This window comes from Mustela lutreola, chromosome 6, assembly GCF_030435805.1.
Source record: "Mustela lutreola isolate mMusLut2 chromosome 6, mMusLut2.pri, whole genome shotgun sequence".
Taxonomy (NCBI): Eukaryota; Metazoa; Chordata; class Mammalia; order Carnivora; family Mustelidae; genus Mustela; species Mustela lutreola.
Genome location: NC_081295.1, coordinates 88,543,659 through 88,571,466, shown reverse-complemented (window position 1 = coordinate 88,571,466; position 27,808 = coordinate 88,543,659). Strand labels below are relative to the sequence as shown.

The window sequence follows — 27,808 nt, the reverse complement described above, 5'->3', positions numbered from 1 at the left end:
GCAGACATTTCTACTGTTTATTCTCTGCTCTATCTCTATCTAGCAGCTAGAATAGTCCCCAACACCTAACAGGGGCTCAGAATGAATTATAATGCATTGTAATGTTTCTTATAGAAGTAGATCTCTGTAAATGCCTTAAGGATCAATTCAACCCCAAGGGGCCAACATTATCAACAAGCTTTATTAAAGACATCAAATTACATGTCCAAAGCGAGAATCATCCCAGTAGACCAACGAGCCGCCCCTCAAATTACATGTCCAAAAAAACGGACAAAGGGATATATGGAAAGATAAATGACAGAAACGGTGAGGTGAAGAATCCGTTTTCTTACCATGACCATCCCTCCTGAATTGACCACATTGCCTGCCACTGGTAGTGTCACAGTGACAGTCCCTTGCCCACTGCTGGTTGTGTTGGTGTTGGCTCCTGTCTGAACGATCTGTGCTCCTGCCAAGCTGGCTGCTGGGATGGTGATCATGCCTGAAACAGGGACTGTAACTTTAAGAAAATAAAACATAAAACAAACAAAAAACAGGTACACAGAAAGAAGGGAACACAGTTAGTCCCTCTTCTATCTGGCACACGCTTATTTACCTGGAAAAACAGTACAAAGGGAGAAGCACTCTCCTACTCTCTGTGTGGTTTGCTACATATAAGCCAAGTGATCACTACCTTTGATATTCTAGTCACTGTCTGGATTCCAGTTCTGATAAAATTATCCTTCTAGTGGATACCTCCCTAGGTATTCCAGTTCAATAGCTGGTGAGAAAGTTTGGGACCTCGTCTTCTAGAGGTCTGACTTCAGCTATACCACTGTTTTTGTACATATGGATAATCTGTTTAGGATGGAGATTTTACAAATTTATAATTTGTTTATTCTAAACTGACAATGACTCAACCTGCTAAACCAAGCACTCCATGCCCCAAACTATCACCAGTACCACTTATGGATTTGTTCACCATTTTCTGTTTGAGCCCTGGGCTCAATGTTGTTCAGGCTTTCTCCTGAGTCACAAGAGAGCAGACCTACTGCACTCACTGGAGCTTGTATACTGCTAAATTTTAATCACAAGTAAAAGGTTTTTTGTTTTTTATTTTTTATTTTTTAATTTTTAATTTTTAAAATTTTTTATTTTATTTTATTTTATTTTTTTTTGGAGACAGCATGCATGGGGGTGAGTGGGGGCAGGCAGAGGGAGAGGGAAAGAGAGAATCCTAAGCAGTCTCCATGACTAGCATGGAGCCCAGCTTGGAGCTTGATCTCACAACCCTGAGATCATGAGCTGAGCTGAAATCAAGGAGGCTTAACTGACTTGATTTGATCCACCCAGGTACCCCCTCACAAGTCAAACTTCTGCTCACAGACTCAGATGTCTTTTCCAGATTTAATTATCTGACAGAGGCTTCCAAAAGCTCAAGTTCAGTTTGAGCCATCTCCTCTTCTCTGAAGTCCCTTCTCCTCCCAAGTCAAACAGATTTCATTGCTCCTATGTTTATGTACAATCTTTTCCTAGAACATATTTCTATAAAGCCTCGGCACTGCATTTATTTGGTCACATATGTGTCTCCCTTAATAGATTAGAGGTTCTCTAAGAAGAAAATTCTTTCTTGGGGCGCCTGGGTGGCTCAGTGGGTTAAAGCCTCTGCCTTCGGCTCGGGTCATGATCCCAGGGTCCTGGGATAGAGTCCCGCCTGCATCAGGCTCTCTGCTCACCAGGGAACCTGCTTCCCTTCCTCTCTCTCTCTCTGCCTGCCTCTCTGCCTACTTGTGATCTCTGTCTATCAAATAAATAAAATAAATAAATCTTAAAAAAAAAAAAAAAGAAAAATCTTTCTTAGTGAAGTGCTGCATACATAGTGGGCACATAATAAGTCTTTTGGGAAAAAACTAATAATAAAGTAGACCAGAAAAAAGAAAAGAAAAAACAAAAAAACAAAAAACCCTGTTAAGTAGCAACAACACTAAATGCCAACTTAACTTCTGATCTGTTTCTTCCATTACCAATAACGAAACTGTATTTCCAATCTTCTATTTAGAAACATTTTTCCCCCCAAAGAGGTTCAAGCTTCTATAATTCCTAGGGACAGTCTTTTAACAACCACTGTAAGATCGCCTACAAATGTTACCAACACTTGTATGAATGACAAGAAAACAACAATCAATGGAGATTTAGAAAAAATTTTGTTATTCAAACCTATGTTGTGTGTGGGGCCTCTAGGTGGCTCAGTAGGTTAAAGCCTCTGTCTTAGGCTCAGGTCATGATCCCAGGGTCCTGCTCAGCAGGGAGCCTGCCTCCCTTGCCCCCCACCTCTGCTTGCCTCTCTGCCTACTTGTGATCTCTCTGTCAAATAAATAAAATCTTAAAGAAAAAAAAAAGTATGTGGTGTGGAGATCACCACAAAATTTGTGGAGCAGTTATTTACTCAAAGAATAAAAAAAGATGCCCCCCAAAGACCTACAGAAATGCACAGGCACACTTACCTTGCTGTAGAATGGTGCCATCTGCATTCACTGGCTGATAGACAATGGTTTGCCCTTCGGCAGTCTGTGCCACTTGCTGTCCCTGGACAGCAATCTGCTGCTGGGTCTGAAGGACAGAAATCATGACAATTTATAATAGATTCCAAAGCTACCACAAAGGACCATTCTTTTTAAGAAAAAAAAAATAACATTTTCTATGGTTTTCTTCCCCACTTCTACACCCGTGAAATATTTGGCTCAGCTGTCTGACCCTTCCCAATCAGTTATGCTCTTGGGTTAAGAGAGATAGATCATGGGAATTACCTGGGTCTGGCCAGCAGTGACTGCTGTCTGGGGCTGCTGAATGATGATCTGCTGGGTCTGGCCCTGCTGGCCCTGCACCTGCACAGCCTGCCCACCCTGGATCTGAATCTGTCCAGGTGGGACTAACTGTATCTGTGCAAGAGAACACAGAGAAAGGTTAGTATCCTGCTGGCACTGGTTTCTTTCGGTCCTGGAGTATTAGGTACCCAAGTTCCTCTAAAAAGCAAGAAAGGCTCTGAAGAGGAAAAAAAAAATCTTGTTCTGTTCTTTATTATAAATTAGATATAAGTTGTTTTCTATTCATGAAACAATGGGGGAACTTTGGCTGTTGTCTAGATGTAAGATGATTTTAAGGAATCAAAGTCAGTTTTAAAAAAGATGATATATAACCATGCCTGCACGGTTATATATATTTTTAAAGCATATTCATTAAAAACATTGTGAAGTATTTTTCATAGATAAAAGAATATTATATATATATTCAAAATAATTCCTGAGAGAGTAAGGGAACACAGATGCAACTAGAAGACTGATTATGTTTTGATAAATGTTGAAGCTGGGTGGTAGGAATTCATCATACCATTCTCTTTGTTTTTGTCTATTTAACGCTCTCTATAATAAAATCTTGAAAAAAATGTTATTCTATAAATATGTATATACAAAAGCTTTAAACATACAGAAAAATTGAGACTATCATATTAGAAACCCATGCAATCACCACTCAGATTTCACAAATTAACTGCCATATTTGTTTCATTTAACATTCCCTTCCCATCTAAAAATTATTCACTGTATTAAAATGTGATCATCCTCACAGAGCATTTTACACGTCTACCCATAAAAACCTATCTATAGGTTTTAGTTTATAAGTTTCCCATAAATAATACATTCTATCTTTTTGCAAGTTTGATCTGAGTGTTATTTCAACAGACTAGAGTTTTTCCCCCCTTTATTCTGTTACTGTAATGTATTACATTGATCAATTTTACTATGTGGAAGCATCTTTGAACTCTAGGAATATATCCCATTTGATCATGTTGTGTAATTTTTAATATGCTCTGGATTTGGGTTTGCCAGTATTTTAAGGAGGGGGGAACTCTTGCATCGATGAGCTGAAGACAGACACTTAACCGACTAATCCACCCAGGTGCCCCATTGATTGATTTTTTTTTTTTTTTTTTTTTAAAGTAGGCCCCACAACCATCATGGAGCCCAGTGTAGCTTCAACTCACAACCCTGAGATCAAGACCTGAGCTGAGATCAAGAGTTGGATGCTTAACAGACTGAGTTGCCCAAGTGCCCCAGGTTTATTTTCTATTAGCACTCTGAATGTATCAGTCACTGCTTTCTGGCCTCCAAAATTTCTGATGAGAAATCTGCTAACAATCTTACTCAGGATCCCCTGTAAATCACTTTTCTCTTGGTGCTTTCAAGATTCTCTATTTGTGGCTTCCAAAAGTTTAATGGTTATGTGTCTTGCTGTGGGTCTCTGAGTTCACCTTCATGTCTTTCAACAGAGTTGGGAAATTTTCAGCCATTTCTTCAAATATTCTCTCTGAACTTTTCTCTTCTGAGACTCCCACAATGTATCTGTTGGCACACTCGATAGCAGACTCACAGTTCACTTCTTTCCAATGTTTTCTTCTTCTGTTCCCAAGATCCAACCACTTCCGCTGCCTTACCTTCATCAATTCTTTCTTCTATCTGTTCAAATTTGATCTGAACCTTTCTAGTCAATTTTTCATTTTCATTATCGTACTTATCAGTGCCACAATTTCTTTTCAGGTTTTCTATCTCTTTATAGGTTTTTCCATTTTGTTTATACATTGCTTTCCTGACTTTTCCAACATCTTCTTGTAGTTCTTTGGGCACCTTTAGGGCAGTTATTTTTAAAATGTTTGTCTTATAGTAGATCTATTTTTTAAAAGGACAGTTTCTAGATTAGTTTCTTCCTCTGAATGGGCCATACTTTCCTGTGTCTTTGTAGGCCTTATGATTTTTGCTGGAAACTGCATATTAAGTCAAATAATGTAGTAGCTGTGGAAATCAAATTCTTTCCCTTCCCTGGGATTTGCTGTTATTGTTTTGATTGCTATAGGCAGTCTCTGTGCCAAAAAATCAGCCTAAGGCATAAACCCAAGGCCTTTTCTGAGCCAATGTAGTCCTTCCGAGTATGTGTAGTCCTTTTCTAATTTTTCCAAATATTCAACTTCTTTTGAGTGTCCTAGAGTCTAAAGTTAAGCTCTCAAAAAGGGGAAAAAGACAAAATGAAGGGGGCAGGAAAGGGTGCTGGCTTTTAAAAAATTCCCTAGCAGCGCCTAGGTGGCTCAGTGGGTTAAGCCTCTGCCTTTGGCTCAGGTCATCATCTCAGGGTCCTGGGATCGAGCCCTGCATCAGGCTCTCTGCTCAGCGGTGAGCCTGCTTACCCCCCCCCCCCCTCTCTGCCTGCCTCTCTGCATACTTATGATCTCAACCTCTCTGTCAAATAAATAAATAAAATTTAAAAAAATAAAAATAAAAAATTCCCTAGCAGTCACTTCAGCTAGAGGGAGAGGGACTTATACAACAGAGGTGTAAGGTGGGATGACTTAGGCTGCCTCCTCCTTCGTCTGCACCTCTGATCAGAAGTAGCAATGAGTGATCCCTGATTTTAAAGGATGGCATCTATTTTGTTCACCTTGGCTCCTATAAGCTGCCCAGAGGTTTAAGACCTGTGTACAGCTACCTGCTAGGCTGCTGGTAGCTGCTACTGTGCTAAGAACTCAAACTTACTGAAATTATCTTCACTGTAAGTCTATGTCTCCCCCTATTAGTAAAAAGCTTTCAAGAGTTCCAAAATGGTTTGTATCAGATAGACACTGCCAGTGCGATTATTGTGTAGGGTTGGGGGAAAGATTCCTGGAATGTCCTGCTCCACCACCTTCCCAGAATCCTCTGTCTAGGTCTTCTTAATGACTTTTTCCGAATACTTAGGTCATAGTTGGCACTGAGAAAGTAGTGGCAAATACATAAAGAAGTAAACAAATTTATTTAGTTATCTGAATCTATTTCCTGAGTTTCAAACAGCCAGGGATACCTGCTATTAGTCATCTGGATTTCCTTTTCCATCTATTCATATTCTCTGTTCATTGTTATTTTGTAGCAGTACATAAACATTCTTTATGGATTTTGGACACAAACCAAATTATGTGTGTTGAAAGTATCCCCTGCTTATCTGTACCATGTCTTTTATTTATATTTTGATGTATATACATTTTTATTTTGAAGTAGTCACATAAATTGTTATTTCTTTAAAAAATCCTTCTCTACTCCACAACATAAAGAAAATTCTCCTGTAAATAAAATCTCAAAGTTTCCAAGTATGTTTGTTTATATTTATACTGTAAATCTACCAAGTATATAGTATGAGATACCGTGTTTTCTTTTTCTAGGTCATTCTTATACTACTTCTTCACTGGTATTTTATACTATTTTTAATTATACATTAACTTCCAATATTCCTGCATTTATTTCTTCACTCTCTACTTTGGCTCCACTATCCTTATTAAAAGCCAGGGATCTTAATTTAAAATTAAACACACATTTAGCATGTATCTGAACATCTGTACCTTTTCTAAGGGGATACAAGTTTCAATGGAATTCTAAAATAGAGCATGCAATTCAAAAAAAAGGAGTACTGTTCTAAAAGATATGGTTATTCAAAAAACACTAATGAGAAGCAATCTCTAATAAAAAGGGATTGAAACCTTAAGCATTTTAAGGGAGGCTAAGGAATCATACCTAGAGCTTTATACATGTTAACAGAAAAGAATTTCTCCAGGGTGGTTTGATTACTTAGAGTCCTACTAGGAGGGAAGGGAATGAAATAAATAACCCTTTCAAAGTCTCTTAAAGGCCAAAATATTCCCCATAAAATCAGAGAATTCAGAGCTGGAATGAATCCTAAACATCACCTGATATAAAATGCATTTCTGGAAGAGAACACTGACAATCAAATGACTTGGCCAGGATTAGAAATCCTGTTTAATGGCAGACCTGCGAACGAAGTCAGGTCACTGCATTCACAGTACACAGTTCCTAGCATTATATCATTTCCACTCAACAGTGGAGAGGAAGGTGTGGCAAGGGGGGGGTTGGAGAGGAGGCAATGGGAAGGACAGAAATGAAATAGCAGTACAACACTGCGGCAAACACACACAAAAAATATATTTAAAGCCTCATACATTTATGCATAGAGCAATGTGGAAGCTATTTTTAATCCTAACTACAACTCTATCTTGGCAAAAATATGCCAACGGCCTTAAAAATGATCTTACCCTTTGCTCAAGCAATCCCTCCACTCCAAAGAAATTACTCTAAGAATTCAACTGGAAAATAAAGCAATCACACTCAAATACATTTATAGTGATCTTACCTATAGAAACAAAAAACAAAAATACAGCAAAACAAACAAAAAATCCCAGAATACACTTTGCAAGGAAAGTATACATACAATTACAAGGGTTTATATAAAAATTAATTTAGATTTATAAAGTAGTGTGATCATGGCTGGGTTTTTCAACTTCTATTAAATTTCCCCAGAATACCTAAACCATTGGAATCATTTTTAACTGTTAAAACAAAATACAGATACACTAGAAAGTTAATAGTTCTCCCTTGCCCCTGCCTCTATGCACATAACCCATGAGTGTTTAGCTATTCATTACAGAAATCACATAGTATATATAATTCTCTGCAAATTATTTTTCACTAAAAATACTTCAATATCTATTACCCCTCATCCTTTTTAAGTTTTTTAATTTTTATTTATTTATTTTTTAAAGATTTTGTTTATTTATTTGACAGAGATCACAAGTAGGCAGAGGGGGCAGGCAGAGAAAGGGGGGAGCAGGCTCCCTGCTGAGCAGAGAGCCCAACTTGGGGCTGGATCCCAGGACCCTGGGATCATGACCTGAGCCAAAGGCAGAGGCTTTAACCCACTGAGCCATCCAGGCGCCCCCCTCATCCTTTTTAATAAGGACAAAATGCTCCATATATGAACATACAGAGTATGATGTATTCAGCAATTTCTTTATCCTTATTGATGGAATGGACATATGGGTTACATTTTTTTTTCCTAGTACAATGCTGCAATGTTTTTGCCCATTTTTCCCTGTACGTGGGTGCTTTTCTTCTTACACAACAGATTCTCAGAAGTGGGGCAGAAAGAGCAAAGGTTTATATTTATATATTTAATAGTGAGATGCCTTCAGAATTTGAAATTATAAACAATAATGTTTCATTTTCTCTACATCTATTATAGCATTGGACATAAACTCTTTTTAATTTTTACCAACTCAATTAAAAAATCCCTCTAGTTTTTACAAATCTGATGCTACCGAGCTGCAGGTCTTATTTTATCTTTGTTTTCTGTTTCTAAATTGGTCTTTCCAGTGGATTTACCTAAGCACTTTACTGGTCTGTTTACAGAATCTGCCTTTATTCACCCTTTCTACGTTTTTGTTAATTTTCTACTTCATTAATTTTAACTTGCTTTTTTGCTCATTTTGTTCTTTCTTCTTTGTTCTTTCTCTAACTTTGAAAGGGAAATACCATTCATTTTTCAGTTCTTTTACAATAAAAGTATTGGGATGCCTGCATGGCTCAGTCAGTTAGGTGTCTGCCTTCGGTTCAGGTCATAATCCCAGGGTCCAGGGACTGAGCCACATGTCAGGCTCCCTTCTCAGCAGGGAGTCTGCTTCTCCCACTCCCTCAGCCTGCTGATCCCCTTGCTTGTGCTCTGTTGGCAAATAAATAAATAAAATCTTAGAAAAAAAGAAGTATTTAAGGGTTACACATTTTGCTCTAAGTACAGCTTTAGGTGTGTGTGATGGGTTTGGACTGAAGCATTTTTTTTTCATCACTTGCTAGATAATCCATATTATCAAAATGAAATGAATATCATATCAAAATATCATATCAAAAATGAAATGAAATCTGAAAATGAAAATTTTGGACTTGTAGCTATTTTTTTAATACACTCAAGTGTACCAAAAAACTCCCAACTTTCAAGCTCCTATGAGTAAACAGACTACTTCAGAAGCCAGGGCATTATACGTGCTCTGTAACATCTTAAATCCCAATATAAAAACACCGAGCTAACTGACTGCATTCTGAAAGCCAAAAAAGCCATGTTAGAAATGAAATGGAATATCCAAAAGAATAGCTACAAGTCCAAAATTTTCATTTTCAGATTTTCTTTCATTTTTTTCCAAGTAATTTATAATTTGGATTATCTAGCAAGTGATGAAAAAATAACCTTCCTGACCAAGAACAGTTAATTTCCGAGGCACACTATAAATTCTTTCAGTTGCCAGAAGTTCCAAAAAAGATCAAACCAATGAATTACTTCTAATAAACTGGACTCTCATCTTTTTGTATTCTTTATATACTGATTCAAGATCATACCTAACATTTTAGTCCTTACCAGAGACATTCCAATTTCTTTAATTCTTTTGTCACTTGTGGTACAAAAGCAGAAAATTAACTAATTTTGTGAATGTAGGGTGGCAAATGATTAAATGCCAAATCAACAGTCAAACAGTTTCTAACAAGCTCTTCTTTAAAACCTCTACTCTGTTACTCTGATATTCTGTCTGAACATTTTTTTGCAACGCTCACCTGCTGCAAACCCTGAGTCCCAGACACAGGTACTTGCATGATGGTTTGACCTTGTCCACCAGGGACAGCTTGGACCATGATGGGCTGGCCAGTTGATGTGATTAATTGGCCTCCACTGACCTGTACCATTAATGGCTGCCCCTGAACCTAGAAGGAAATAAGATAAGAACAATGAAATAACCTAAGACACAAAATGGTTTTTACCAAAGATAATCACTGGAACTATTCTGTTGCCTTGGTAGAGGGGGAAAAGGTAGAAGAGACACTAAGAAAGTAAGTCTCAAGTCTCTGTCTTTAAGTTATCTTCTTTAAAAATGCTCTATCTTTGACTAAATGCCAAATTGAACACTTTAAGGTCAGATATAATGAAGTATATCCAGGGTCTTGAGGAAGTCTCAACAGACATAAGGCATTTGTCATCAAATACAGGCTAAATCCATGAGAAGCACTTAATCAAAACATCCAGACTATGTGCCTTTTGAGACTATCATTCAGGTATAGTTTCTAGTAAAGGCTGGAGAGGAGGCAATGAGAGGGAAGGCTGATGGTGGTGATGGTGTGTGAGTGCAAATTCTACATAACCTGGAAGGAATAAATCAAACCACATAGTAATGACTCCAGAAGGATGGGTAGCAAGCAGCTCTGGAAGCTTATGCAGAAGACCCTTTCTCCCTATAGTCTCTCAAGCATAAATGAAATATACAACTTTTATTCTCTGTATCACTCTGGGAATTCTAGTCCTATGGTTGTTTCAAGAGCCCACTAGGGAAGGCCTAGAAATATTTTCTGATCAGTTTTCAAGCTCTTTGGTGAATTCCTCACACTGGACCCTCCAATATCTGCATAGTTGTTTTAGTTTTAAAAGAAACAGTGATAAATATGGGAATTAATACACTCAAGTGTACCAAAAAACTCCCAACTTTCAAGCTCCTATGAGTAAACAGTACTTTACAAGCCAGGGCATTATATACGTGCTCTGTAACATCTTAAATCCCAATATAAAAAACACCTAGCTAACTGACTGCATTCCGAAAGCCAAAAAAACAAGCCATGTTAGAAATGAAATGGAACGTCCAAAAGAATAGCTACAAGTCCAAAATTTTCATTTTCAGATTCTGTCCTTGAGGAATAATTTGAGGAATTATTTGTAACAGAACACAAGAATATTCATATGACTAAAATATGAATTCTAATTCTTAATTCCCTTGAAAAGTGTGTTCAAATAACAGTAATTGGTTAAAAGGTCAGTCTTCCCTAGATGAATAGATTAGCTATTAAGGTGCCCTCTTCCTCATCACCACCACCACCACCAAATGCATCAGAATCTTTAGGAACATTTAAACCCTAAGTTTCATAAACTGTTCATTGAGAAATTCCCCTTTACTTTTTAAAGGACTTTACAATCTGATTCTCTCATGCTTTCTCCCTTCCTTATGAAATTAAATTCCCTTTGCTACACCAATGTTTGCATATACTCCATCAGAAAGGATTGTTCTGAATATTTATTAAATGAGTAACTGCAAGAAGTATTAAAAATTCTCCAAAATAATGAGACCCCCAGAGGAAAGGTTTTCATCATTTACATAAAGTCTTTCCATTTCTTTTAAATAAAATCTACATAAGTAAGAAACATAAATTTTAAGGCCCAACTGTTCATAAGTTTCTGACTACCCATCATCTTGAATTTCTCCCCTCACTGACATGCTAAATGTATACATGATAAAACATTTGAGACTCCAAGGAGCCCACTGTGTTTACAACATATGAATGATTACAAGGACACATGCATCAGACAAGAAGCCATACAGTTAAGAGCATGTTACATTCCCATTCCACAAGGGGTTAATGACAATACTGTTTTATGTATCAATAAGATGAAGCAAGCATGAAAACATGAAGAACAAGCTGTTGAACTCTGAGATTTGAACATATTTAGGAGTACCTATAAGCTCAGCATTTTTTCAGTCTAATTTATGTCCAGAACTAACTGCATATTACCATCAGTTACTACATGTGGTAGGGCTGAAACGATTACGATGAGGGGCAGGTAACTGCCAGGTGCTTCAAAGCACTGAAGTAAGATGCCAGTTCTACATTCTAAGTCCTACTTTGAATCATTTCCATTCAATGGAGGAAAAAAGGAAGGGCACTCAAATTTTGTCAATTTCTCAAAACAGAGTCATTTTCATCAAAGTAACCCACAGACAGAAAAAAAACTTGGGCTTTACTCTCATTTTTATATAGGCACTGGCCAAAATCTAACCCCAATTTAGGATATTTAGCTTGGCAATACATAATGTTAGGGAACTGCTCTAGTTAAGAATTCTTATAGGCTGTAACACCTAAGACTTATAGAAAGCATATTCCACCTCTGTCTGAGGAAGAGATACACGGTAATCTTTGCAAATGTAGTAATAAAACTGGACATGGTTTCCTCAGGAAAGGTAGTGAAAAGGCAGCAGCTAAGAGATTAACAAGATTCACTGATCAGATAAACCTTGCAAAGTAAAAGGATTATTCTGCAGCTGAGTTGCCCTTTTAATAAAATAAAACATAATCTAACCCTAGTTATTTTTTATTCCACTATGATAAATACAAATAGGAATTTTACCGTGCATTCTGATCATAGAGCTTGAGATTTAAATAGATTTTAATGTCACTTGTAAGAATTTCTTACCATCGCTTATACCATTTCCTTCCCAGGTATTCCCAAAGAAACACAACCGCCAAATTCAATTTTAGAAAATTGATACTGGGGTCGCTACACAACTAGGCACGAAACATTGGGGAAACTGGAATCTTAAAAGCCTCAAACACAAGTTAACAGCATCAAAAACATGCAACTGGCTTTGCCATTCCTCCTTGAGATCCTACCACAAACAGCACCAGACATGAGGACAGAAGAAGTTCATGCAGGGCTTACAGAGAATCAGAGAGGGCACCACTACCTGGAGGGTCTGGACTTGCTGGCCTGAGGCGGATGCCACCTGGGCCTCAGTCTGCAACTGGACAGCAGTGACACCACCCTGCTGCTGAGAACAGGAACAGGAAGAGCTTGAAATGTGTCAGGAAGGAAATGGAGAGTTCAAGATATGAGATCACCTTACCTCTTGTGGGAGAGGGAGGGAATCTTCTTTCAACAGTCCCACCCAAGAAGACTTTCAAAACTGTAGAGACTCCCTATACTGAAGCTGTTTTGTCATGGTAGCAGGATCAAAGATATTAGCCCTCTATCCCCAGAGTGAAACTCAAAACACATTTCCATGACTCAAAAACAATAGTTGTCCATCATTAACACAATTTTTTTAAATGAACTCCTTCCCTCCAGAAATAAGCATTTGATCCTTCTGCTTTGAGTTATCTTAATGCTTTTTATTTCCTCAAATGAGTTCACAACAACAAAGTTATCGGGTTTTTACAGCTTTGAAGCTACAGTGAAGAATTTCTGGGACTTAAATGTAATGACCAGATAGGAAGAATGAAGCAATCACTGTGAACCAAAATCATCTTCATGCTGGTCACTGCTCTCTCATGGCCCAAAACTAAGATAACTTCTACTCAATTGGATTACCTTAGAAGCAATGTTTTCAGTGATTTAACCTAATTTTTATATCCTTTAATGATAAATTCTGACAGAAAAAGACTTTATCCATCAGGGCGATTCTGTGAATAGAAGGCCCTTTGTGGAATCCCCTTCCCCAAGCAGGCAGCTGAAGGAGGCTGCCAGAGACATAGCAGCTGCGTGTGGAAGGAAAAGCTAGCGAAGGCCTTTAAGTAATTACTTTCTTTTAATCAAAAGTTGCTCCTTCCGTTGATCATTAGCTAGGAACAAGTTACCATCAAAACAGCTTTTGCACTCCCTATCATCTACCTTTCTGTATTCTCTAAGTTACCTTTGGAAACAAAACATTCCCCAATCTTGGCCTAAGGTCAAATAGATGCATAATGAATATCTTTTCTTCTAGGGAGAAACACAAACTTTTACTAAAATAAAAAGCTAGTAGAGAGCATCAGAAAATGTAATCTCTGTATAAATCTAAAAAAGCAATCTATCTTATTAAGGAATAAACCAACAGGGGATTCCTTTCTAGTATGTGCTTATTCGTAAGAGGGGCTAAGTATTAACCTCATGTTGAACTACAGCTTTTCAGAATAAGCACCCTGATGGATCAAATCAAAGAAGAGTGGGTTTCTTGGATACTGACTATCTTGGTTTATCACTATGCCACAGCCTTGAAAGATCACAAAGCTAGTTTAATCAAGAAGAGAAACAACAAAACTGAATCCAGAAAAAACAAAAACAAAACCCTCCACATTTGCATCTGAGAACAGACCAGGTTTTGACTTTAAGCAAAATGAAATGGGCAATTCAGTATTACACAAGACTCCTGAGAAGAGTGAATTTTATGTTGTCATGGACTGAACACAGAGCTCATGAAAGAAATCCCAGCACAACCAATCTTCAAAAAGCATTCTGGCACAAGTCACCAGACCTATTATTTGTAAGATCTGGGACCTCTAAATAAATTCCCCACTTGAGTGGTGCTCCAAAGCTGTGCTGTTTAAAGCAGTTGTACTTCCATACCTGCTGCTGAATCTGTCCAGCCTGCACAACAATCTGCTCTGTCGAACTATTGCTGTTTGCTGTATACTGCTCCATGATCCCTCCAAGTTAGAATCCTGTCCACAGTGTGTTTCACTCAGGAGATCCTAGAAGACTGCGAAATGCACTCCTATTAGAAGGGTTGGAAAGAAACTGAGATTGTTAATAAAAGCCTTGCCAGATGATTAACATTGATAACTTAATGCTGTGCTTTATTCAAAAGTAAACAGGGTAAGAGAACAGGAAATGTTCATTTTTGACATCATTTGTAACTAGGATTACAAGGCACACTCAGGCCAACAATACCATAATGCCATTTCACATGTCTTCAAAGTGCTTTTAGTCATTTCTGATTGGCAGCCTTACCTTCAATACTACCGGGGGAACATTTCAAATTTAGGAATACTCATGAAACCACAATATCACGTTTTTACAAGGCCTATTTAACACTGGTTTTAAGGTCTGCACGCGTATTTTAGAAGATAAACAGTTTCTTTATTTTGTAGCACATTCTTGCAGCCTGCCAATAAAATACCAAATGTGTTACTCTAGTTCGCTACACATGGTCTGCAATGTAAAATTTCATGGCTTATTATTTAGTAAGGAAATTACCCAGACGTGAAGTTAGCCATTTTGCTTATCAAAATCTCCATTAAGTAGTATTAAGAAAGCTCAAGTGAAGATTTAGGAATTTGCATTTTAATCCAGAGCAAGAAATAAAAAGCTACACTAATGGCAAAAATGATGTTTATAAATAGAAGGAAAAATTTTACATGACATATTAAGGCTACAAGTTTCTCTAGAAAGAACTTAAGTTTCCCCCACTCTTACATTCAAATGCCAACCTAATAGACCTAATTCCACTCTACCCTTTATTATATAATTTTAATTTTTTTTTTAATGGCAATTTCCAAACCTATGCAAGAACAGTTATAGGAGCGGCCAAGATGGCTCAGTCAGTTAAGTGTCAGACTCTTGGTTTTGGCTCAGGTTGTGATTTTGGGGTCGTGAAGTCAAGCCCTGCTTTGGGCTTCATGTACAGCATGAAGTCTGCTTAAGATTCTCTCTTTTCCTTTCCTTCTGCCCCTACCCACATTAGTGCACATTCTCTAAATAAATCTAAAGAAGATTCTCTCCCTCTGTCCCTCCCTTTGATTATGCGTGCACATGCATGCTCTCTAAATAAATAAATAATCTTTAAAAAAAAAAAGAGAGAGAGAGAGAGAGAGAGTACTGAGAACATCATTAATGAGCCCCCACAGCCATCTCTAATTCTTACCCCATGGTCAATCCTGTTTTACACACCTCATCTACTTTCTACCCACCCCTGAATTATTTTAAAGTAAATACCAGACACTGTAGTATTCTAAAATTCTTTTTTTAAAAAAAGATTTTATTTATTTGACAGAGAGAAACACAGGGAGAGAGAGAACACAAGCAGTGGGAGTGGGAGAGGGAGAAGAAGGCTTCCTGCCAAGCAGGGAGCCAGACAGGGGGCTCCATCCCAGGACCCTGGGATCCTGACCTGAGTTGAAGGCAGACACTTAACGACTGAGTCACTCAGGCGCCCCTGTTATTCCAAAATTCTAACTTTATCTCTAAAGAGGAAGGACTCTTCCTTTGTCGTTACCATCACGTCACAATATCGTTTCTATAGTATAATTTCAAACATTAGAAAAGGAGTAAGTCCCTAAATATTATCAAATATTCAGGCCTTGGTCAAATTAATCCTGCTCACTTAAAGACTTTTTAAAAATAAGGATGCAATTAGATAAATAGAAATGGTACTTGAGAACCTTAGATAAATTTGACTCAAAAATTTAAAAATTATACCAACTATCAAAATTATACCAATTACCATCAAAGAGTAATTCACCTTGGAAGTATGAGAAAGGTACATGTATATATAATCAAAATGTAGATAAATCTTCACCCCCCAATTTTTCTCCAGGCTTTCATAAATTCTAAAATTCGAATGATAAAGTTATGTGAGCTAAAATGAACTGCACATTACGTAGGCAAAGAAATGCACTACTCTCCATAAAATCACACATGGTAGATGAGATTAATCACTTGTAAACTGTCTCAATATGGTGTGAGAGAAATAAAAATATATTCAAGTGCATGTGCAAGTATTTAGGAAGAAGTATATTTAGGTCTAAAATTCACCCTGAAATGCATCAAAAAATAAGACGGATTGATATATGAATGGATGGAGATACCTGATAAATCAAATATGGTACAGTGTTAACAAGAGATGCTAGGTGATGGGTATATGCTGGGGTTTATTGTAAAATTCTTTCAACTTTATTGTATGTCTGAAAATTTTTATACTAAAATACGTGTATAGCTTATTACTCATCACCAAAATGGTATGCAGAGTAAGAGTGTAAGAGCCATAAATAAGTGACAGGATGACTGTGCCATCACTGCATGCTGTTCTGTGACCATATGGTTCTCTAACTCACTACCCTTGCTCTGATGGAATGCTCACCAAGCAACTATCTAACTATAATTTGGATTTACATACAGATACGCCAACAGAAACCAAATATGATCAGTAACACAAATGAACTTGTTATTTCTCATTGTATACTGACAAAATGACTTTGATTTTTACACCAGTTCTCTTCGGAACCAGTTGACTAAGTCGGCTCCTGAGGTTCTGGAACAGTAGAGAAATCAAGTTTTCAGCAACACTAAATGGCTCTGCCAGGGAAGTAAATGGTCTTCCCTAAACTACCTTGTCTCTAACTTCACTACAATGTATTTATGTTTATAAACTAATAAAATTAAAGAATTAAGGATCTTGGTAACAAAAGAGTGTAAGTGATTCCATTTACATGAAACTCAAAATGCAGAAGAAATTTGACAGAGAGAGAGAGAGAGAGAGAAATCACAAGTAGGCAGAGCAACAGTCAGGGTGGGGTGGGGTGGGGTGGGGAACAGGCTCCCTGCTGAGCAGAGAGCCCAAAGCGGGGCTTGATCCCAGGACCCTGAGATCATGACCTTAGCTGAAGGCAGAGGCTTAACCCATTGAGCCACCCAGGTGCCCAGAAATCTAGAGACAGAAAGCAGATCAGTGGTTCCCTGGGACTGGAAAGGCAGGGCAGGATAGGAGTGGGAAGTTGATCAGGATAGAGCACCTGAAACTTTCTGGGGTGATGAATATGTTTTATATATTTTTATCATGGCAGTCGTCACATAGGTATATAAACCTAAGCTCATCAAAATGAACACTTAAAAAAATGATTACTTTATGTCTTACTGTATCTCAATAAAGTTGATTTTAAAAATTGGGATCATGAAGGAACATCTTTCAACACTCCACTATCTACTCCCCTGCCCAAATCCCTTTCCTGTATGATATTTTTTTCCATGACCACTAATTTCCAGAAATTTATTTTATGAAGGATACGAGAATGAGTAAAACAGAACATCATGCAGATTTTCCCAACTAGTTTATGCTAGTAATAAAAACACTTCAATCCACTGTACATTGAAGGGTAAAAAAGGAAGCGGTTCTCAATCTAACAGCATTTTTCTTTCTGATGAATGAGGGATTCAGGCTGCAACATGATACTGAGACTGATAATGGTGAATATGTACACAACTGGTTTCACAGAAGCTATGTGCTCCTACTACCTTGAGCTTCAGTTAGCAAAACTGCAATACAACATGACATTGTGTATCCTCCACTGCTTTTCTGTCCAACATTTGAAAAAAATTAAGTCAGCCAGATTTACTCAGTCTAGCTCTCGATCCTAACATAGTTTTGGATGTTTCTTTCTCAAAGAGTGTGTGTATATTCTTGCTAGCATGAAAATCCTCTTCCTCCCCACTTTAAGGTGCAGAACCCTAAACATAGCTAACTACCAGTAACCCATTCTACGTGTCCCTACACATTTTAAAGCTAAAACTTCCTGGGGTGCCTGGGTGGCTCAGTGGATTAAGCCGCTGCCTTCTGCTGAGGTCATGATCTCAGGGTCCTAGGATCGAGTCCCACATCGGGCTCTCTGCTCAGCGGGGAGCTTGCTTCCCTCTCTCTCTCTCTCTCTCTCTCTGGCTGCCTCTCTGTCTACTTGTGATTTCTCTCTATCAAATAAATAAATCTTTAAAAAAAAAATAGCTAAAACTTCCAAATCTCAACCATAAGCACGTGAAAGCCCTTTGGAATTACTGTATTTAACAATCCCTACCAGGTAAAGTTTACAACAATGCCTTCAATCTTCTTGCCCACAAATCACTGCACACCTAACAGGAAAAAAGTAACTGCAACAAAATGTCCACAAGTGCTTATCTTTATGTAACATAAGATGCACAGATACTTCCTACTGTATTGTAAAAAAAAAATAGCAGCATCACCCACTAAAGTGACTTCACAACTCAACAAATGGGTCCTCATCTGTGTTTGATAAAAGACCAGAGAACTAAGGACTGTCCAGCTTCCCTACTGTCCAAGGGATTTCCAGACTGGAGTTCCTTATTTGTTCCTTGTCTCCACTAATGAGGCATCATTTGCCAGACACCATCCTGAAGGTTTCAAAAATAAGAAGAAAACTCTGATAAACATCTTAACTTCAAAGAGTCTTTAAGTTTGGTAAAGAAGTAAAAAGCTATACTGGAACCCTAAGTGAGAAACAAGGTAAGTCAGTAACAGGGAGAAGAGGCATTTCTTCCACCTGGGCATAGGTTAAGTCAAGGAAGGCTTTAGGAAAATGTAGCACCTGACTGGTCCACAGTGTGAGCAGAATTTATACACGAGGGATGTGGGAGGGGCGGAGTACTCTCCATGAAGAGCCAGCATAAAAACAAGAACAGAAATTTCAGGATATGAATAGCAGGCTAAAAGGACCCATGTCAAGAGAAAGCTAGAGGCCAGAATACTACTTCTTGAAATTCCAGGCAAAGAAGTTCTTCTGCAGACAGGTGGAGGCTTTAGAGATGTTTAGCACAAGAGCAGCCAGACTCTAACTTGTAACTGCCTTTAAGAAAAGTCTAGTGAAAGTGCCCAGTGGTTTTAAAGAGGCTCTATATATCCATTTTTTTTTTTTTCAAAGATTTTATTTATTTATTTGACAGAGAGAAATCACAAGTAGATGGAGAGGCAGGCAGAGAGAGAGAGGGAGGGAAGCAGGCTCCCTGCCGAGCAGAGAGCCCGACGCGGGACTCGATCCCAGGACCCTGAGATCATGACCTGAGCCGAAGGCAGCGGCCCAACCCACTGAGCCACCCAGGCGCCCCTATATATCCATTTTTACATACCAAGGTTAAAACAATGTTTGGAAAACAAATATGTTCCAAAAAACATATCTGAACGCATCAAATGCATTCTAAAAACTGAAAACAAAAAAACCCTCTTCGAAGCTTTAGTAGTGGAGAGAGCACTGGACCAGGAAGAGTTTTCTGAAATTTGTCAGTTTCATGACCTTTAATGTGATCATAAAAATGGGCACCATATACTTAAGACCCAGTGCACTTGCCACGACTTAGAAGATGCTTCACATGAATAAAAACTTATAAAGTCCTGGGAGAAAAATCTTCCTTTCTTCCCCCAAATTCAGCTACTGTTGTACTGCAGAAGCCCAGAGTTCAGAAATTCATTTTTCAGACCCCAGAAAAAAACACACCCCAGGATTTCTTCCATCTGAACATCCAAAACCCAACTATTTCTGAAAATCCCTTATCAAGATATACAAGTCCTTTTACCACCTGGGCCTTCCAGCCTCAATTCTCCTGAGTACTGTCCAGTGACTTCCCCCACCTTTCCCCTCAAACACAGCGCAGTTTGGTGTCTCTGCACATGCTCTTCTCTGTGTCTAATGCCCTTCCATTCTTTCCTGTCGGAAGAAATTCTATTGTCATTTAAGGCCAATGAAAAGTGTGGCAACATCGAGTCTGACACTGAGGTTGTTAGTTCTCACACACCAGTAACTTCACAGAATTGAACTTGGCCTCCTTATAGCACTAACCTTTAAGTATTATTTAGTTGTTCACTTGTTAATCTCCACCAGGCAGTACGATCCTTAACTGACCTCTCCCTACTTTCTCCCCAGCATATAGAGTGATGCTTGGTACATACTAATTGCTAGAGACATGGCTGTCAAAGAGTTCTCACCCTAACGAAACCCCACAAAACTGTTAAGTTTCTACAAATACCTGAGTAGAAAACGTTAACATGGAATTAGAAAGTATGCTTAAAAAACAAAAATAATAAATCAAGAGATGGCTGTGGACTGAACTAACGAGTCAAGCCTGACACATGCAAAGTGACACCGAAAAGTGAAAGGAAAAAGAAAAAAAAAAAAGAATTCTACATTCCCAAAGAAGGGAGAGTTCGCAAGATGAGCAACGGGGAAAACTAATAATATGAGAAACAAGTTGTGCAGCCTCCGGGAAAAGGAATGCGCAGGGCTGGCAATCTTCTAGAAGTGAGGTTCCAGGCACCGAATGCACTGGCGGCTGTACAGCCAGGACAAGAAAGGGAGACCGCTTGGTCGGACTCCAAGACGGAGGTGTGCGGTTCTGCCCGGGCGAGCGGGGCGGGGAGAAGAGGAAATGACGAGCCAAAAGGGGGTGGTAACGGCGCCGGGCCGGAGACCCGGGACGAGCGTGCTGAGAGGAGGGGCGCGGCGGGGTAGGGGAGTGGGCGCACTAACGGACCCCCCTCCCCTGGCCCGAGAGACAGCGGGGGCGGGCACGCAGAGAGCCAAGGCGGGGACGGGCTGGCTTCCTCTCCCCGCCGCACTCCGGGCCCTGTGGCCGCGGCGCGTACCTTCCCCAGGCCTCACTCGCGACCCAGGGGTACTGCAGACAGGCGGACCCGACTCTCGGAAGACTGGGGATCGCGGGCCCCGCGGGAGACTTCCCGTCCCGAGGGCTGGAGCACGGAGAGTGCAAGGGCGGGTTTCAGTTTTTTTTTACTGGAACGATCTGGAGAAGACCGCCAAAGCCCCGGGCGTGCGTGAACCTGAGTGTAGGGGCATTCGTGGCAGGCAGGCCACCAACCCCGAGCCTGGGCCTGACAAACTGGGCTTAAGAATCGGGAGAACGGGGAGGCATCCCCAACTGGCACAGGCACCCTGCAAGAGTGTGAACCCGGAGATGCTCGCTCCCGAGGGCGCCATCCTCGCGCGGGGCGGCCCCCTGCAGGCCCCGGCCGAGAATGGCCCGGGACATTCACAGGCCCGGGGCCAGGGCCGCCGGCCGCCCCGCTCGGCTAGGCTCAGCTAGGCTCCCGGGGCTCGACGGGCGCCTGGGCCTCTCCTGAGTGGTCAGCGAGACCCGCCAATCGGGGCGCTGGGGCCGGCTCTGGGCCGCTGGATATTGGCTCCTCACACTCACCGTGCCTCGCTCCCCCGGTTCGCTGCCCGCGCTGATTGGCTCCAGTACCGGACCCCGAAACCCAATCAGAGGCTCCAGCCGCCGCTGCCGCCGCCACTGCCGCTGCCTCGCAAAATGGCGAACCCGAACAAAGGGGAATCGGGCCTCCCTCCAACCGCCTCCGCGCAGGCGCCTCTGAGACCACGCCCCCTAACCCCAGCATCGGGCTTGCCCCACCCCCAGTTGAAGGAGCACCGCGCAGGCGTGTCCTGAAGCCACGCCCACCTCCCTGATTTGACACCATCGCCGGCTAAAGGAATACGCAGGCGCCTTCTAGACGCGCCAGATCCTTGAACTCAAACACCGCCCTAAACATAGTACTACGCAGGCGCTAACTATCTCCTCTGCCAACTGCCCTCCCCTTTCTCTGCGGCCGCTGGAGACACACCACTGGGGCTCATGCGCAAGCGCCGTTCTTCCCCACTTGCGGTGGGCTGTCTCATTACGCATGCCCGGACGGCGGCGGGACATTCCACGGATTTTACCGCCGGAAGTCCGGCGGCCATTACCAAAGAGTGGGAGTTCGGCGGGCTAGCTAGAGGGGCTTGTTTCCGCCCCGCTCCTGGGTGGTGGGCGGCCATTTTAGGTGCGTGCCACTAAGGGCTGTGGCGGGATTGGCTCCGCGTCTAGGTTCGTCTGCTGCTTCCCACCTACCAGGGCCGGATCTGGAGCCCGTCACCGCGGGGCGGGACCTCGCAACGGCCGACTCTTTTCCAGGTGAAGGGTAACCCCGGTACGTTGAGGCTTTGAGCGAGCCTTTCTGCTCCTTTTCCCGGGACCCCAGGACAGGCTGTACGCCCTCGCTGACCCGCCCTAGGGGTAGGAGACAGAATGGGAGGCCTCTCTAGACTCCTTCCCTTGTTCCCCCAAGAGCCGGTGGGGACGAGTCTTCCTTGAGAGTCTTGCTTTCCCTCTTCAGAGCTGGCGGCTCGGCAGTACACTCCCCTGGTCCGGACACTCTTCGTTTGCGGCTCTCGGGACTGTGGCCAAGTCCCTCCCTTTTTCCTGTGGGCCACACCCACTGGGGAAATACTTTTATGGTCAGGCCGAGAAGAGGAGACTGTCCTCAATGCGCCTCGCTCGGGCGCGGAGAGAGGAGGAGGCGCCTCGTGGAGACCGCCTTCTCTTCGCCGGCCGAGCGGGGCGCTCCAGGAAAGCGCGAAATTCGAGCGGAGGCTGGCCGCCTCTGGACCTAGCCATTCTTCCTCATCCTTGCCCCAGGGGAGTTTTGTATTACTTCCTAGAGGCTGAACGAGCTCACATTCAGCGATAAATGGTGGGGGAAGAAATTGCCAAGTGGGTGGCCAGAGCAGCTTGAATAGAATATATTCAGCCGCCTAAGCATGTTTACTTCCTTTTTTCCTTCTCATAGCCGAAGAGACACTTAAGTTCTGGAAATAGCAACTCAATATCATGGCCGGCAGCCCTAATGAAGATTCAGAAGGAAGCAGAGTGCGTAACAACTATTAACTTATTGGTGAACTGAAATTCAGAATAATTGAGGTCAAAAGCATAAACACTTTTTAATTAAAGCAATAATTGAATTGTCTTTCTTTCCCGCCCCGCTCCAGCCGATTTACTTCAGAAGGGCTGATACAGTCCTAGGCAGAAACCGTGCATCACTTTCCTTTTACAAACACTTTAATTTGTTGTAGTTCCTTAAGTTCTGCAGGTCGGGTTTTAAATCACGGAGGGACAGTGGTGGGGGGTTCAGTAAAGGGAAATGAAAGAAACAACTTAGTGTTTTTCTGTATCGAATAAAACCTTTTCTTTCCCTTTTGACATTTTAGATCACTTATGTGAAAGGAGACCTTTTTGCATGCCCCAAAACAGACTCTTTAGCCCACTGTATCAGTGAGGATTGTCGAATGGGTGCTGGGATAGCTGTCCTCTTCAAGAAGAAATTTGGAGGGGTGCAGGAACTGTTAAATCAACGTGAGTTTTAAAAAACCGCTGAATTAGTCTGCCTTGTCAAGAGCATCTTGATCTCCTGTTATATTTTAGTTATTAGACAGGTACACATGCAGATAGCGGGGTTCCTAACCACTGAGTACTTGTAAGTACTCAGGTTTTTCTCTACAGAAGTAGCCTCTAGTTTGGGTCTTTATCACACCAACCTTGAATTCTTATAAAGGTTTCTAATCTCTCTCTGTCCTAAAAGTTTGTTGATACTACTCCACTTATTAACCGAAGTGTTTAACTTGGGTTCTATAGGTATTAACTCAGGTTTCAGGATCCTCTGTTTACCCATATTGTACTTAGACTTCTCAAAGAGGAGTTTAGAAACCTCTTCCTTACAGACCCTTCCCATCACTTTCTACCAGAGATTTTAAACCAAAGAGAAGTGTTAGATCCACCTGTAGAGCTTCTGAAACAATTGCTGAGATCACAGTTCAGGCTTATTGGGCCAGTCTCTGCTGGTGATTAATTTAAAACAATTTCTTACTGTTTTTTATTGTAGTTCTTTATAAATGTGACACTGTCTCTTCATTGAAAACTCATTAGTAATTAGGAACTTTTATATATCTGTGTTCTCCACAATGCTTAGCATAATAACTCTTTGTATGTGAAAAAAATCATTAAAGTTTTTAAAGTGAATATGGGTGTATTTGAAAATATGGTCAGGACAAAAGATGGGGTAAGAGGAAAATGAGCAAAAAATAAAGAAAGCTGGAAGTTAAGGAAGGCTGATAAGGAGGAAAGTGTTACAGGGACTGTTTCTTCAGAAGTGAAAAGTATTTTTAGCTCTGAAGTGAACTCAGATCTGTAAGGATTTTTTTTTTAATTGAAGAATGCAAATCGGTGCTTTTATCTTTTTATTTTTTTACCCTTCTACTATTAAATAATTTTTTCTTAGAAAAGAAATCTGGAGAAGTGGCTGTTCTGAAGAGAGATGGGCGATATATATATTACTTGGTAAGATGGGGGTCATTTCTCACTATGTCAATTCTCACTAGGTCATAAGCTCTGGTGAACACATGGGCTGTACTGTATTTGTTGATCATGATTCTAGACAACCAAAGATGACAAAAAGCTTTTGATCTTGTGCTCACTCAGATCAAGTTGGAGCACTGGGTTAGAAAGGAACCTAAGGCTGCATCCCAGCTCCGTGGTGGAGAGTACTGTGACAGCCACCAAAAGCCTCTGTTTTAAGACTTGGAAAAGTTAGGGATGTCCCACATACTTTAATTCTTTCCTAATTATAATGAGATAGAACCAGTAATGTCTCAAAACACATATTGCCCAAAGGAGTTATCTCCCTCTCCTCTGTTGAATGCAGTGCCTGGTATTACTTAGCTCTTTTCCTGCCTTTTGCCTCAATGTGGGATTCTTTCACTGTCAATGGTCTTCAGGCCCCAGAAGGAGTGCAGAGTGCAGGTTCTTGGTGATAGTGCTGGGTTACTTAGAGCAACCAACCCACTACATATGTGATTTGGACAGCACACGGAGTGGGGACATGTCCTGAGGCCTTTGGATGTTCTCCTTAAAGCCAGTGTGACTTCCAGTCTTGTTTGGAACACTACCAGTTTCTCTTTGTTCATTATAGAGAAACAAAAAGCATATATGTGGTTTCTAAATAGACCTAACAGGAAGTTTTTAGGTGGTATTGGTTCTTCCTTGTTGCAGATATATTGCTTATCTCGGGGAAGTGGCACAAAGACTTTGACCTACCTTGCTTAAAAACAATAGACAGTAGGCACTGCCTGCTAATCTGGGCTTCTTGGGAAAAGGAAAGGTTATCACATGACAGTGTCTGGGTTTCTCGGGCTTTTTTTAGTAGATTTTCCTGAAGGCCTCCCATTACTGGGAAAGACAATATATGACATTTGTCATCCTGCTCCAAACTCTCCTGTAGAAATATATTTATTTTAATTATCAGGATGTTGGGAGAATGTGATGGCTCTTCTTTGGCTGTCATTTTGGACTAATGGAAGTTTGAATTCATTCTTTGTACTCAGATTACCAAGAAAAGGGCTTCACATAAGCCAACTTACGAAAATTTGCAGAAGAGTTTAGAGGCCATGAAGTCCCACTGTCTGAAGAATGGAGTCACCGACCTCTCCATGCCCAGGCAAGGAAATCCCAGGCCCTGAATAAAGACTTTTAATTGTGTGGTGGAATTTGCCGTCTAACTTGAAAGCTTAACTCAAAATATAGGCTTATATTGAAAAACTGAATTGAAAAACTTCTAACAATCAGTGAACCAGTGATTAGCCTTTAAGCTGCATTATATTCGTTTCTTAGCCTGGGTTGAATGAATCAGGATAATTAAAACACCCCTGCTTCAGACTACTTCATAGGGAGGACCTGTTGGTCAATCACCTTTGTTGAATTCTGGGTGTCTTCTGCCTGAGGAGACTGAGGCTCTGTTCTTGAAGCAGTAAAGGCCTAAGAACCAAGACTGAGCAATTGTGATTTTCTTCTGGGCCACTTCATGTGTCCCAAGCTTGTTAATCTGGTGCAAAGAAGGTTGTAAATTACCACTGCCTTTTACACTGCATGCTTGTGTTCAGTGTGGGTAGTAGCCAGAGGATATGTCCCTTATGTAATGTCTTAGATCCTTGCTATTGGGAGCTTAAGGGAATGGCTTTGGGGGTGCAATATACTCTTTATTTACTTTATTTTTAGGAACTAGGCTTTGGGTCATTTCTCTTCCTTTCAGTCTAATTTTGAGTCAGTGCTGACCATGTGTGTGTTTCAAGCCCCAAGTTACTTATGAATGTAGCTACAAAATCCCTCATTTACCCTGGGCTTTAATGTATTCGTGTCTTCCGAATCAGAAACTCTTGTGTGTTTTTGTCATAATTTTTTTAGGGACTTAATTATCAGACTGTATGAAATTAGCCATTTTAAACTTTTTACCCCTAGGGATATTGAGGATCAGTAGAGTAACATCTTAGAAGAAAGGTGCCAGATAGGAGAGTTTTGTGGGCTTGACTCAGGTTTCTCACCTGAACTGCAATCAGCTTGGCATTTCCCAGCATTTCATTTTGATTTCCTTTTTGCAGAGATCCTGTCCTTTGTCTCTCTTTTTATCTTCCTTAGCATTTCATTATCATAAGTGTGTTTTTAAAATCCCAGCTAGTTTTTATTAATAGCTAAAGAATGATAGTCTCCCATGTCACCGCAGGTACTTTCTCAAGGTAGCCTCAAACAACTGAGAAGTGGCATCTTACTAGCAAAAGAGAAGCAACAGCTGTTAGATGTTGGGGCTATCTAGGAACAGCCTTAGGTGACTCACTACAGGAATTCACTTCCAAACTCCCACCATAGTTGTGAGGCCAGATCATTTGTCTTTATGCTTTGGATGGGTGCAGCCCAAAGGAAGGTGAAGAAATGATTTCCTAGGTACCTTCATCACAATCTGTGGAGCTGTTTTGTCTTTTTCAGAATTGGATGTGGTCTTGATCGTCTGCAATGGGAAAATGTATCAGCAATGATTGAAGAGGTGTTTGAAGCCACAGATATCAGAATTACTGTGTACACACTGTGAACAGATGTGTGCTGTGGATGTGTTCGTGGTCTCCTGTCATCCCTACTGGACCGTAGCGCTGGACGAACTGACGGAAAACGGTCTGAAGAAAGTTTCATGTGAAGTAGTCTGTGTTACAGGCCAGACTTGGGTTGCTGTATTCTCATGATGGGACTGGGATTCTGGAGGAGGGATTGCTTGGGAAATGTTGCTGTGATTTTTTTTTTTTCCACATTCAGGAAGGTAAGGAGTGGAATGCCCCATATTAGGCAAGGATATCAGAGATGTTGGGCCTCTGACCCGTTTTGATACAGGATACTTACCTGACTTGTTCAGCTTGCCACTAGGTGGCAGCATTGATTCTACTTCTCTGCTGTTAATAAGAAAAATTTCAGGAAGGATGAACATTTCAATTAGTTTTGCATTTTTTGTCATTTGTGAGCTTGCTTGGTATTATCCTTATGTCATATTCATCCTAGGAGAGAATTATGGGTTTGGTTTTGTTTAAATTACAAAAATGAGTCTTAACATTGTTAACAAGAAATTTGTGGTGACAGAAAAGGAAAAATAAATATTTTTTTCTTAGGGGGTCCAGTGAAGTTCTGTGCACATGGCTGTTGTTCTGGATGTGGTAATGGAGGATTTGCCTGTAACTAATTGGGGAAGAATCAGACAAAGGATCCTGTGGGAAGAGTAGCAGGATGAGAAGAAATAAGAACAGATAAGAACTATGGGTCAGCGTTACTGGGAAGGGAGGTGTTTAGAATTTCCTCGTGGTGAATTCGTCCTCTCTTCTGTCTACCACATAACATATGTGATTAAATGGGTCTGAATTCAGTCATGGAGCAAGTAAAGTAATGTATATGAAATGTCTGCTAAATTGCTTAGGGTGAGTAATGACTC

The 27,808-nt window shown here is 40.7% G+C and overlaps 3 protein-coding genes across 11 annotated transcripts in view; 2 read left to right on the top strand and 1 right to left on the bottom strand.

Annotated features, from left to right (window-relative positions):
- Window positions 1–14,247, top strand: part of TREML1 (triggering receptor expressed on myeloid cells like 1) — a 74,861-nt gene extending 60,614 nt beyond the window's left edge. Inside the window, exon 6 of the mRNA XM_059177895.1 lies at window positions 12,150–14,247. Within this exon, the coding sequence (XP_059033878.1) occupies window positions 12,150–12,188 (39 nt within the window). The 3' untranslated portion in view covers window positions 12,189–14,247. The remainder of the gene's footprint in view (window positions 1–12,149) is intronic.
- NFYA (nuclear transcription factor Y subunit alpha) overlaps window positions 1–21,557 on the bottom strand; it is a 29,267-nt gene extending 7,710 nt beyond the window's left edge. The window contains exons 1-6 of one of the 8 annotated variants that reach the window (XM_059177886.1): window positions 14,032–14,164; window positions 12,392–12,478; window positions 9,447–9,593; window positions 2,787–2,918; window positions 2,484–2,589; window positions 333–499 (exon numbers count right to left, since the gene is read on the bottom strand). In XM_059177886.1, the coding sequence (XP_059033869.1) occupies window positions 333–499; window positions 2,484–2,589; window positions 2,787–2,918; window positions 9,447–9,593; window positions 12,392–12,478; window positions 14,032–14,106 (714 nt within the window). In that variant the 5' untranslated portion in view covers window positions 14,107–14,164. Of the gene's footprint in view, window positions 1–332; window positions 500–2,483; window positions 2,590–2,786; window positions 2,919–9,446; window positions 9,594–12,391; window positions 12,479–14,031; window positions 14,165–21,393 lie in introns of those variants that run through there. The other 7 variants (XM_059177890.1, XM_059177888.1, XM_059177887.1 and 4 more) reach the window with 7 other exon arrangements.
- Window positions 21,558–21,784: 227 nt separating this feature from the next.
- Window positions 21,785–27,490, top strand: OARD1 (O-acyl-ADP-ribose deacylase 1). 2 transcript variants are annotated; one of them, XM_059177898.1, is made up of 6 exons: window positions 21,785–22,149; window positions 22,805–22,884; window positions 23,223–23,367; window positions 24,290–24,348; window positions 25,392–25,504; window positions 26,824–27,490. In XM_059177898.1, the coding sequence occupies exons 2-6, from the start codon at window positions 22,846–22,848 to the stop codon at window positions 26,924–26,926; spliced, it is 459 nt and encodes a 152-aa protein (XP_059033881.1). In that variant the 5' UTR covers window positions 21,785–22,149; window positions 22,805–22,845; the 3' UTR covers window positions 26,927–27,490. The 2 variants fall into 2 exon arrangements, with proteins under 2 accessions (XP_059033881.1, XP_059033880.1); XM_059177897.1 differs by having other exon boundaries at window positions 21,785–22,165.
- The last annotated feature ends 318 nt before the right edge of the window (window positions 27,491–27,808 follow it).

What these genes read in the sequence shown, in the direction of transcription:
- OARD1 (XM_059177898.1), top strand. Translation starts at nt 22,846, where the DNA reads ATGGCCGGCAGCCCTAATGAAGATTCAGAAGGAAGCAGA. An exon ending in AAGATTCAGAAGGAAGCAGA is followed by an intron (nt 22,885 to 23,222) that starts GTGCGTAACAAC and finishes TTGACATTTTAG; the next exon opens with ATCACTTATGTGAAAGGAGA. An exon ending in GCAGGAACTGTTAAATCAAC is followed by an intron (nt 23,368 to 24,289) that starts GTGAGTTTTAAA and finishes ATTTTTTCTTAG; the next exon opens with AAAAGAAATCTGGAGAAGTG.